Raw genomic sequence first — 12,515 nt, forward strand, 5'->3', positions numbered from 1 at the left:
AATAACAAAAAAAAGAAACTTAAATTTGTTGTTGGTATTTTGGGTTGGTTATAGAACTAAAAAGAGGATTGTTCTTTATTTCCTTGGTCTCTTTGAAGCCATTTCTGATGGTGATTCAGCCTGCAAAATAGATTCATCTTTCTTAAAAAACGTATTTGGGAATGTATCTACAAACTGAAATTACATATAAGGCTTTGTATAAAACGTAAAACTAGCAGGTGACATAACATATTTTTAAGTGATATATCGAAGACCAAGTAGTAAGCTTACTATGCAATACATCTATCTATCTATGGTCTAAATAAAAGTAAAAGTATACATATAAAACATGATTCCATGGCTTCTAATGTAGAATAATGTACCTACTAAATATAGTAATAAGTAATAACAAATAAGATCAACAACAATGTAGTGAGGATAAGAACTATAACAAAACATCATTGATCTGACGTAGCAGACCAGCAAGTCAACAGAAACCCATTTACTTATGACGGGCTAAATTGAATTGTGTTTTATAACTTTATTTTGCAAATAGGTCAAATAAAAATAGATGTTACGAAACGGGAACAAATCAATGCACTCGTAAATACATTATTTGATCATTAAAAATGTTACTTTGATATTGGTTTTTGTAATAACGGTTACTGCATAACTACTTATATTTTCTTTTTAAAAATGAAAAGAAACAGATAAGTGTGTGGTTTAGTCAACCAGTTTTGACCTGTTTCACCAATACCAAATCATGGCCACTTTCAACCCTTTATAACTGACCTACCCATCTTGCCACCTTTATTAGAGATTACACGATGCAAGTAAATATCCATAGATATGAACACTATTTTTTTCTGTTTTAATCAAATATATAGAATATATAGATATAGAATGCACATACTGCTAAATGGTTGAAAGCTTACTGCATTTGAAAGTTGTTCACGGATATAAGCCATTGATCTCAACATAGCCCCTAATGTGTCTCTGGATACCTGAAACTTCACCTCCGATTCTCCTGATGTGGTATCTGTATCTTGAAGCTAGAAACACAAAAGCATATTAGACCAACGGTATATATGAAAGTATACAAACTCAGGTTATGATACTCGTTACATGTTCTTATTGTGAGTTCATATTTTTCAACAACTTATCATCTTAAACTAATAGACGATGCTGAATTTTTTATAACCTATTTTATTAATGGTTCTGATATTAATGTGTAAAAGACATCTAACCTACTTTATGTAATAGACAACCAAGATAGAATTATAAAAAATCCTCTAACTTCAATAGTTTTTGTCAAAAAATTCACTTTTTTATTGAAATTAGAGGTGACAATTTTGACCCATTATTTTGGGCTATGATTTACCTCAGACAGGTAAACTAGAAAATTTTAGGTAAATGAAGGAAAGGTCATTTGGGCCAAAAGATTGAAAGTCACTCAAGGTCTAAATCATTTTATTCAACAGTCAGATTGTTGTATTTGAAATCATAACTAAGTTCATCAATTATTTATATAATCTTTTGAAAATAGGCAGATAAGTGTTTGTGGGTTGAACCAAACTTGGTCCAACCCACTTTGAACAGTACTAAAATTTGACCCATCTAATGGAAACAAAGTATCTTAATTTCATACCTTTAAATTAATGACAGCAAGCCTATTAGCAGGGGCTGAGAGCTGTTCATTGATGTGAGCCATTGACCTCAACATTGGCTCTAGAGTAACTGTAGATAGCTGAAACTTAACCTCAGATTCACTTGGTGGGGTCCTTCTATAATCTTGCAACTGCATATAGCAATATTTTTATATTAGAAAACTAATTATATAAAATAACCAGTATCTTACAGGAATCAGCAATGATATGATATTCACGTGCTCTATTACTGATCATCCTTAAAAGATATAATAAAAAAAAATTATGCTTTTTTATGCCTTCCACATGAGTTTGGTATATTGTTGGGGTGGAAATGAGATTAAATTGACTTTTTAAGAAGACAAGCACCGACCTCTTTAAAGATAAAATGTGACTGAGAACCTTCCAACTCAAAATATTAAATGGAGTATTTGTCTATTTCTATCGTTATGACGTGTTCAAAAGACTCCTCATATGGCTTTATTGAAGGTTTTTAAGGATTTTGACACGTAGGCAAATACTTTAAATGGGGTTTAGATCTCAACATCAGGATTTTAATGGAATGAAGTGAAATTCCATAAATATTCAAAGTACAATCTTTTTATGCCTTAGTGCCAATTAAGCAAAATTGACACAAACGCAATGCAGCTGGTTAACTAAAGGGAGGAGTGTGCAAAGTGCAATAATGAGATTTTCCTGTTCTTAGACTTCTATATAGTATGAGAGAATACCTCAAAATTTCATGTTTTTCCATAAATAGCTAGTGATTAGGGGGTCTCCACATTTAAGCAGATTTAAAATGGATTTATAGAAAACCAGAATCAAATATAATTTTATAATAGATGTAGGTTAACGGTAGTCAATAGAAACAAACATATGTCAATTATGTTATTATAAATATATGCTACGAAGGTTCAATATTTTATCAGTTACATACTTACATGACTATAAAGAAGTTGGGGAATGATTAGTAGAAGATTTACTGAATAGATTATGGAAACTTTAATTAAGGCCCACAATTACTTCACAATACAGACGTGGACTTGATATTATAGTTAAATCACCGATAATGCTGATAATAAAAATCAAAGGTTCCAATCAAATATATGCATTTACATTGAAAGCCTTCAATTTGAAAGATAAATACTTGATATAGTTACTTTGTTCGTTCTAATACGCATAATATGTATAAGAAATACAGTTGGTAAAAAGTAATTGAGAGCACTCAATCATTTAGTGTTTTTTCATTCTTTTAATGTGAGGCCTTAGGCTAATAATTTGTTTGATATAACAGAAATCTAAATGGTAATTGATGAGAATCTTAAAAGCATTTTCCCACTATTTTTTTTTAAACTGTCTGAATACAGTTCCCACTAGTCTTCCAATTTATGTTCACTACAGTTTCTTGTAATGCACTGAATATCTTCAAAAGCAACTAGAAGTTTATGCATATTAAAAAATAAAAGCGTGAAATGCATACCTTGAGGTTTATTACAGCTACCCTGTTTGCTGGAGGCAAAGCTCTGTTTTCCATTGCCCATGTCATTGACTTAAGACAAGGAAGAGTTGCCTGTACAAAACAAAAATACAGTATTAGTTAAACGAGCCAAGTTTACTCGCAAGCTACTCAAGCTCAATCCGTTTCGAGCCGAGCTTAAAAGCAGCCCGAGTTTGAAAATAGATTAGGCTCGGCTGGTTTACATGCCTAATCCCTCGTACTAACTAAAGAATGATACATAGAGGTGGTAGAACAAGTAGTTGGGGCAACGGGTCAAGATATACCAGGTTGAACCGAAATACTTTTTATATTCTATATCTTATTATAAATAAATACCTACTTGGTGATATATGATTACAATGATTTTTATAGTTCAACAATTTTTAAAAAGAAGATTTAGGAGTTCTTGTGGAATTTAGCCCATTTGACCAGCTTCCTTTCAAGCCATTAATCAATTCAACCCATTAAAGATGAATCACATTGCACCCAGCCCATTCAAGATTGAATTATCAAAATGATCACTCTTAACAAATCATGTCATACCATGTTGTCATGATGGCCATCATCACGTCGAAGAGATACGGGAGCCATTCGAGGGAGATTTAAATCATTAACAGGTTGACCCAAAAGTCCACCATCATTAAGATTAAACCGTCTTGTTACTTCATCTTGGCGGGGCCACAACAAAGGTGTTACATCAGGTACAGTAGACCCAGTCTTACGGTTATCATAACCAACCACATTAACCTGTGAACTACGCGGTGTAAAACTAGCCACATTTGTCTTTGCAGCAGCCACCTTTTTCCCACCTTCTCTTAAAAAACCCATTGCTACACTAAACGTATCTCGAGTAACACACCCTTCCTCAGCAAATTTGATAGCTTGACGAATTAATTGGTTGTAACGAATACTTAACGACTCAGGTTCATGCCCTTTTACATATAATTCTATCGAATAGTCACATTTTGCATCTCTAGTCCATCTTTTAAGAATGTAATGAGATGGCAATGTGAGAACGTTTGACACTGTAAAAACAGTTAAAATATGTCTGCAAAGAACACCTGAACACTCAAACATCTGGCAACTGCAATTTACTCTTAATTCTGCAATACTTAAAGAAACGATATACGCTTTCTGGTTATCTTCATATTTTGCAACCCTAAATGTGCTTACAGAACCATCACCATCGATCCTATTTGCAGTGTACGCGAATGTTTCAACTAACTCTTCTTGAAATTTTGAGAATATTGTTTTTGTATATGAATTTGCTGCTTGTTTCTCCATCGGTGACGGTGTTCGCAATACTGGTGTGGTGCAAATAGTATCGAAATCCGATTCTATTTCCTTTTCAAATGAGTTTTCCAAAGCTCGTTCATACTGTCTAAAGAACGAAGGAACAGTAGTGTGTTCGTTTACATAACCATCAAAAAATGAACTTTCAAAACTCTGATTGAAAGCAAAAAAGGTGTCGCGAAAATATGCCGGGACCCACTGTTGTCGCACATCGAATATTGACTGCAGCCAATCATTACTTCTAAGATCATATTTATCGATAATAAAGTTCCAACAGGATTCAAACTCATCAATTGTATCTGTCAAGTTAATGCAATTGTATAACTCAGTCTGAAAATTAGGATGCATGTGACAAACATGTGCCAGCCTTTCATTACCTTCTCTAAGTACTTGCCACTTGTTGATACAGTGGCGGGCCCCAGGGAAAACATTTGCAACTGCAGCTTGTATCGATTTTTCGGGATCGGTGACTATAGATACCGGACCACGATCACCCATGGCAGCAAGAAACGTCTTAAAAAGCCATGTAAATGTACATTCGGATTCATCTAGAAGCAATGCACAACCGAACAAAATTGTTTGACCATGATGGTTGATCCCAGTAAATGGAGCAAATGGCACTTTATAGTTTTTCACTCGGTACATTGTGTCAAATATAACCGCATCACCAAAATGGGTATAAGCGGTTCTAGACCTAGCATCGGCCCAAAACACATTAGCCATACGGTTATCATCGTCTAGTTGTATAGCGTAGTAAAAACCCGGGTTCTCAGCTTGCATTTTTCTGAAGTAATCTAGAAGATTCTGAGCATCTTTTCCTAATGACCTTTTGATACTTGTTTGCCTAACAGAATTAATTATAGAATCAACAATTTGTACTGCACGATTTGATTCCATAGAAGGACATTTAGACAGATACATAACACCATTAGGGACAGAACCTAACATAGTACCAGAATGCTGTCGTTTTTGACGTCGGTGATTCAACTTACGAACATTTGTGATTGGGTGATTATGTTCCTTTATAAATTTTGTTACAACCCAGCTATTTTGACTTTTTGACTTGATTCTAAGCATAGCGTTACAGCCATCACCTGATGCTGTACATAAAAATTCACACACTGGAGGGGTTGCATCACATGTGGATCGGATAATTTGATTAACACATGTTGTGAACCCGACCCGTTTAGCATACTCATTGTAGAAAGTATTGGCAGCTTCTATATAAGCAAACTCTAAACCAACATGTGGGTCCGTATTCATATTATTCTCTTGGTACGTGGATAATCCAGAGGGTTCGGGCCCACCGTTTGTATCATCAAATCGATCAAAGGCAACACTATGTTGACCCATGGTCTCCTCTTCAACACTCATTAATCCGACATCCATAATTAAGCACACTTCGTATGAACATTTTTCACATCCTTTCAGCTATTAAATTTCATTAATGAATTTGCTCCTCAGTTAACACTAGAGAAAATCGGCTGCGATAAAAGGAAAATATATTACAAATATTACATCAGCTGTAATAGATTTTAATAAAATCAGATAGATTAAATACAAAAGATATTGCACAGTAATAGATCAGTACAGAATTATTGCATTGTTAAAATTTCAATGTCTATAAAGGAATAACATTGATGATTCAGATAGGATCTTCACTTATACTACCTCGAGTAACAAAGAGCTTAAACTTAACTTCTGGGTCATATTACTTAACTAAACCTAGCATGGAGTTACCTACTTAAGGAAATGTAATATTGCATATTGCATTAAATAATAATAACAAGGTAGACTAAACAAAGATGTGACCCGCTTATATATTGCGTTGATAACGTTACAAGAGCCATATCATTAAAGAGGTTAATCTAAGTAACCAATTAAATATTTATTTCTATAAACATACACAAATGAACCTAATTTAGGTTTATCACATACTTCTATTCAAGTGTATAATCCTCTGTTCAAAGCCAACATTATTTTCTAAAAGAGAACCAACAGTTACACTGCAATATATAAAAATCCCAACATGTTTTATGTTGCTTACCAAACGATGTGACATGATACCTACTTATTCAACCACATTATTATATAGAACTCTGCCAATACGTATACATATAAGCGTACATATACAAATCTTAAAACAACTGGGCAAAATAAATAAGATACCTCATAACCTTTTAGGTTATAGTACAACAATGTACCTAAAGCTTATATATCATCCTTCTATTATTGATTATTATTTGCAATGTTCAATTGCATATGATTCATCACAGAATCAGTTACATATGACTTATTGACTGTAAATGTATATGCATACACATGTACACAAATTGTAAGAATAAAACCTAGCATCTATATCTTATTCAGACATAAAATAAATAAGCATTTTTATAAAATCAGTTTCAAAGTCTTATCTTATTCAGATATAAAAAGGTACAACAAATATCTATTTCAAAAGTACAACATCTTTTCAGCTATTTCCAGTACAAATATCTTTCACTGTATAACAATGTAAGCAATTTTTGAATCAATTTAATCGTAAGCTCATACAAAGGTATAAGCAATAATCAAATTATACAATTAGCTTCAATTAAAGCAGGCAGGAACGTATAAGCAAATTCATGAATATAGTCATATAGGATACGTATGAATATATTTAGTTATTCGTATATATACATATACATAATATACATATATATGTAATATGTATATGTATATGTATGTATACCTCTAATTGAACGGGGAAAAGTAGCTTACAGATGATCGTGATGGTTGTTAGGGTTCCGTTAATTGCTTCACCGGCGAGAGTGGAGAATATGTTAGGTGTCGCGTAGATTTGTGATGATAAAGTGGACGCGAGACGATGACCGTTGGATTAAGATCTAAGGGTGGTTCGGGTTTGAAGAGGAATGCTTTTGTTTGTTGATGGACATAGTCAGCGGTTCGGACCCAACCCCGCGAAACACCTAAGCATTAGTAATTTATTTTTAATTATTTAATAAATATAAATTATAAATATAAATATAAATATAAATATAAATATAAATATAAATATAAATAATAATAAATAACGATAAATAAATATAACTCAAGACAGCTTTTCAAATATGGACGTATGGATCGCCGAATACGATATTTCACCCGGAGGTAACCATTCAATTATCGACATGTGTCCTCATTTACTGTTGGTCCCACATTAATCTGAAATCTCTACCGCCTTGCATTGGGCGGGAAACAATGATTCGGCGGTGCTGTCAGAATGCGAATTTGGCCTGGCAGTACCGGCAACAACGATTCAAATTCTTAGTTTTTTCTGTCAACTTTTAAATCACCATTTGGTAGTTCGGCAGTTCGCCAAGGGCAAGTGATGAAAACTCGTCATTTAGAAAACCGTTAAATTTATGGCCAGGTACGCATCATTCCCTGTTACGATTGCATTATGTTAAACTAGGTCTAGAATCTTTGAAAGACTTCTTGTAACATCCCGCGTTTTTCCGTTAAATTTAATTTTAACACCGTCTTTTTTTTTTTTTTTTTTTAAAAACATAATCTTTCGTATTTAAATTAATAGTTTCCGTGAGTAACATTCATTATATTCCCGCCATTTAATTATAACATCACTCGTCTACTCGAGCGTTTTTAAAATATTCGTTTGGTTAATTCCCGCACCCGCTTTGAAACTTGAGGGACTAAACTTGCCAAGAGGGCAAAGAGATGACTAGGTCAACTAGTCAACCTTCACCCTCCTCCATTCAATCACCTCCACCTCTCTCTCTTTCTCTCTATCAAGAACACACACAAACACCCAATTCAATCATTCATCATCTAAATTCAATCTTGGAAGCTCACAACAAATCCGATTACATTTTCGTGATCCTCTCTTCATCCTCTACATTTTGATACAAACTTCATCTCGTTTGGGTAACATTTCTAAAACTCTAGATTTCTTTAAATTCATGTTTTTGACTTGAAATTGTGTTAGTTAGTGTCTATGGCTCGTGTATAACACGAATATATGTTTTGTTTGCTCGATTCGTTGTTTTGAGTAACTAGTTTGAACATTTGAAATGGGTTAGCTTAATCCTTGATTTTGGATGAGTTAATGTTGTTAGATTGTTAAAGTGCATGTTTTAATTGTGTTACTAGTATCACTAGCTTCGTTTTGATGCGTAGGTTGATTAAGGAAACTTCAAAAACATGAATATTGATTTTGGCGGATTTTGGTTAGGGTTTGATAGACTTAAAACGAGCTTTTGATGTTTCGAATGCCATGAAATGTTATTAGTAAGTGTTTAGTTGTAATGTATGCTTCATTACCTTCAAAACGGCATATCGTATGTGTAAATTGGATTCCCGAATCATAAAATACGTTTTACGAACTTGAAACTTTGAAAATAAACCCTTCTTGATCAATTGACGAGTTTTCGGTTATTGTAAATGATGTTTTTGATTAATGATATGTGGTTAGTTGTATTCCTTGTCGAAATAGCTTTCCGATGATATAAAATACATGTTCTAATTGTTTGCGGATCATAAAATGTGATTGTTTGTGTTTTGGTTCGTGCATACTTTGAAAACTGACCAGAATTCTCTGGCCAGGTAGTGGCGCGGCGCGCCACATCCCCGCGCGGCGCGCAGAATCGCCTGGCCAGATTCTGCTCACTTTGGCGCATTTCACGCGAAATGTTTGACTAGCTATCGACCTCCGATTCACATGAAACTTGTTCTAATATGCTTATATATGAATAAAAACCTCAGAAAAATAGTTCGGGACCGAACCCGAACGTGTTGACTTTTTCGTTGACTTTGACCAAGTTTGACTTTTAGTCAAACTTAACCAAACTTTTATACAATCATTCTAACATGCTTTTATACTTGTTTCTTGTATGAAACTTGACAACGTGATTCACATGCTATACTTAATTGAGTCGTAACGAGCCATAGGACTAATTGAACACATTTCACCCGACCTTGTGTCGTAACCGGTTAATTGATACAACTTACTTGTTTAGGTCAAGGCTAAGCAACTTTCATGCATACGTTACTTTGTGAAGTACTTTTATACTCGTGCACTCGAGGTGAGATCATAGTCCCACCTTTTCAACAACTTTTTATACTTTAAATTGTGGGCTGAGAAACATATACTTTGTTACATTTTGTACTACTTACTTTTATACTTTGAACACAAGTACAAGGAAAACAAACATTCCACAGCGAGTTAGAACAAAAATCCTCAATTCGATTATCATTAGTTACACTTGCAGGGTGTAAGCGAGAACTTATATTGTGTGGCCATACGGGTTTGACAAACCCTCATTACGGACGGTTCGCTACCGTCTACGGATGAAATATATTTTCGGGAAACAGTGTATGTTCTAACACTATTGTGATGGGGTTCTATGGAAGGAAACGTTAAGTCTTGATAATTGGGTGCTCGCGAACCAACTTTTGGAATGCAACTTTTGGATGATCAATTTATGGAAATACTAAATCTTGTGGTTCAAAATATAACTTTTATTAATACACCTATGATTTCACCAACGTTTTTCGTTGACAGTTTTCTATATGTTTCTCAGGTTCATACATGGCTATTTGATATATGCTTCCGCGTACATTCATACTTGCTTGGGGTCAAGCATACATGCATACACTCTGATTATTTGCTTGGAGTCAAGATACATACATACATACGCTAGTGATAGCACCTTTGGATTCAAGCTTTTGTTTACATACTTACGCTATTTATAGCAACTGTGTTTTCAAACTAATTATGTCGCAAGTTATTTCATTCATACTTTATAACCTTGTAAACTTAAACTTATTGTCGATTCGTTTGTTAAACTAAACTTTGTACCTTTCAAATGAACGCGACATAATTTTGGTCAAACGAGTCTCATATAGGGACTACGACCACGCAACGGGACCTAAGTTAACGACGCCGTCAATAACGGTTTTGGTCGGGTCGTTACAAGTGGTATCAGAGCGTTGGTTGTAGGGAACTAGGACGTGCATTAGTGTGTCTAACAGAGTCGTTAGGACGCATTAGTGAGTCTAGACTACAACCGGATAGTTAGCATTTGCATTCTGACATACATTTGCTATAGATAGCACTTACTTGACTACTTGTGCATTATACTTGACTCATTCTTAGGCAAACTTTTTAATGGTACCCAACCTTCATCATACGAACTCGTATTCCGCCACTTTTTGGTAACACACGTAAATTCATGATTCATACACGTATGGATGACGACGACTTCATTAGTCACACTTGTTCGGGAACTCTGTCTCCCGGATTGTTATTTGCCACCGTTTCAACTTACTATCGGTTTTCCACTGGTGTTCCTTACTATCTACTTTTTGGTGTTACTACCATCACTACTCTAGGTGAGTATCGTCATCAACATTTATCACTACGGTTGCGTGCTACTCGTTATCATGACTCGTTACTCTTTTCATGCCTAAATACATTATTGTTTGAATCGAACCGATTTGACGTTAACAATCATTTATACACTTCCCTCGGGGAACGCTTCTTTATAGTTGCACTAATTCTTTCGATTTAATACGAGTCACGTTAGAGACGTCGTTACACTTTGTTTATTTTAAACTTCACGATTACACGAACTTGAATCTATAGAGTGATGTGGGAATGGAGGTATGAGTTAGCGTAATATAACGACACTCGATCAACGTGGTTATATTACGGTAAGACATACCAAAGTTCTAGTGACGCGTGATGGTGGTTAGACTCGATCAACCTAAACACCACCATGTGCCATGTACATGACTTCATCTTTTCAGGTTTGGACATCCGAAAACTCTGAGAATATTTATAACAACCATACCGGGGACACACCTTCAATTATTGTCAAATTATATTTATGCTTCCGAATGAATTACCGATTCCATTCGACTTCAACCGTATGTCACACGGGTATACTAGCTCGTCCTCGCGCAGTCTTATTGACTAACTACAATTTACTCGTTATGCTCACATCGGGGCGGAAACTTCTCTTGCATCACCCTCGTACTTCCGGTTCAGGAGGTCCTTATTCTAAATTCTCAATGGAGAGCGACTATTCACGTCATACAAGTATTCGCCGCGAGGGTGGATAGTCCTAACAATCGTTTTCAAAACCCGATAAGAACTTGCCCCGACGAACGTTTTTGGAAACCGATAAATCTTCCGCGACGCGAATTTTCTTGAGAAACTTGTCCTAGCTAACGTTTTCAATTCCTAGCAAACTTGTTCAATATGCCTTAGGGAAATATACCCCGTTTCGGATCGAGATCCTCGTTTCATTTCTAGATTTTGGAGTACCTTACAAAAAGCCTCGGGACCGCGTTTAGACATGAGTACCGCGTACCTTCCACAACCCGACGGACCAAAAAAAAAAAAAAAAAAAAAAAAAAAAAAAAAAAAACATGCGATTTAAACCTTGGAAACCATAATACAAGTTTGTATTACCAACTTCAAAATTACTTGAGAAAAGTATTTTCCTTTAACCGAATCCTCGTACTACAATGATTTTCATTCGAGTTTTAACGTCACTCCTTTTGAAACCACATGTGACCGGAAACGTCATTCTCCTTTGTCGAACCAAGTAAACGATGATCAATTCACCGGGGCCGAGGTTATTCATGAGCAACCGAGAAAATTTATTCAAATTCAGGTAAAACCCTACGCGACTCGTAATCACCAAGAGCTACGCCGATGTTAGACGTAAACCTTTCTAATTCCATGGGGAACCGCGTAATATTAAAAGTCGCACCTTGAGGAGGTGTAGTCTGTTTCGGGAAGCATAGAAAACAAAATCCGTGATATTTTAATCCTTTTGAAAAACTTGGGGAGTTTTGGACCCGTCGCTAGCCATTTAGACTTTTCCGACTCATTTTGGGTCTCCGTTTATCCTACATTCGATGTATCAACTCAAGGACGTGTTTTGCGAAACGAGAACTTGTTATCTCCTTTGATGAACTCACTATCGACGATAACCCTCACTTCCTAGGAGGACCGGTTGAAACCATAAATCGTGAAGCCAAACCTTAAAACAACATATGATCCCGACCGTCAAAATTCGTTGAAATACCCT

The 12,515-nt window shown here is 35.2% G+C and overlaps 1 protein-coding gene across 2 annotated transcripts; it reads right to left on the reverse strand.

Annotated features, from left to right (window-relative positions):
- On the reverse strand, nt 1-7,332 carry LOC139840216 (protein FAR1-RELATED SEQUENCE 3-like). 2 transcript variants are annotated; one of them, XM_071830441.1, is made up of 6 exons: nt 7,177-7,332; nt 3,667-5,900; nt 3,106-3,195; nt 1,628-1,777; nt 915-1,031; nt 1-120 (listed from the first exon to the last, which is right to left on the reverse strand). In XM_071830441.1, exons 2-6 carry the CDS (start codon nt 5,803-5,805, stop codon nt 76-78), a joined length of 2,541 nt encoding a protein of 846 aa, XP_071686542.1. In that variant the 5' UTR covers nt 5,806-5,900; nt 7,177-7,332; the 3' UTR covers nt 1-75. The 2 variants fall into 2 exon arrangements, with proteins under 2 accessions (XP_071686542.1, XP_071686543.1); XM_071830442.1 differs by having other exon boundaries at nt 7,148-7,197.
- Nucleotides 7,333-12,515: the final 5,183 nt, after the last annotated feature.

Source organism: Rutidosis leptorrhynchoides, chromosome 4, assembly GCF_046630445.1.
Source record: "Rutidosis leptorrhynchoides isolate AG116_Rl617_1_P2 chromosome 4, CSIRO_AGI_Rlap_v1, whole genome shotgun sequence".
Taxonomy (NCBI): domain Eukaryota; kingdom Viridiplantae; phylum Streptophyta; class Magnoliopsida; order Asterales; family Asteraceae; genus Rutidosis; species Rutidosis leptorrhynchoides.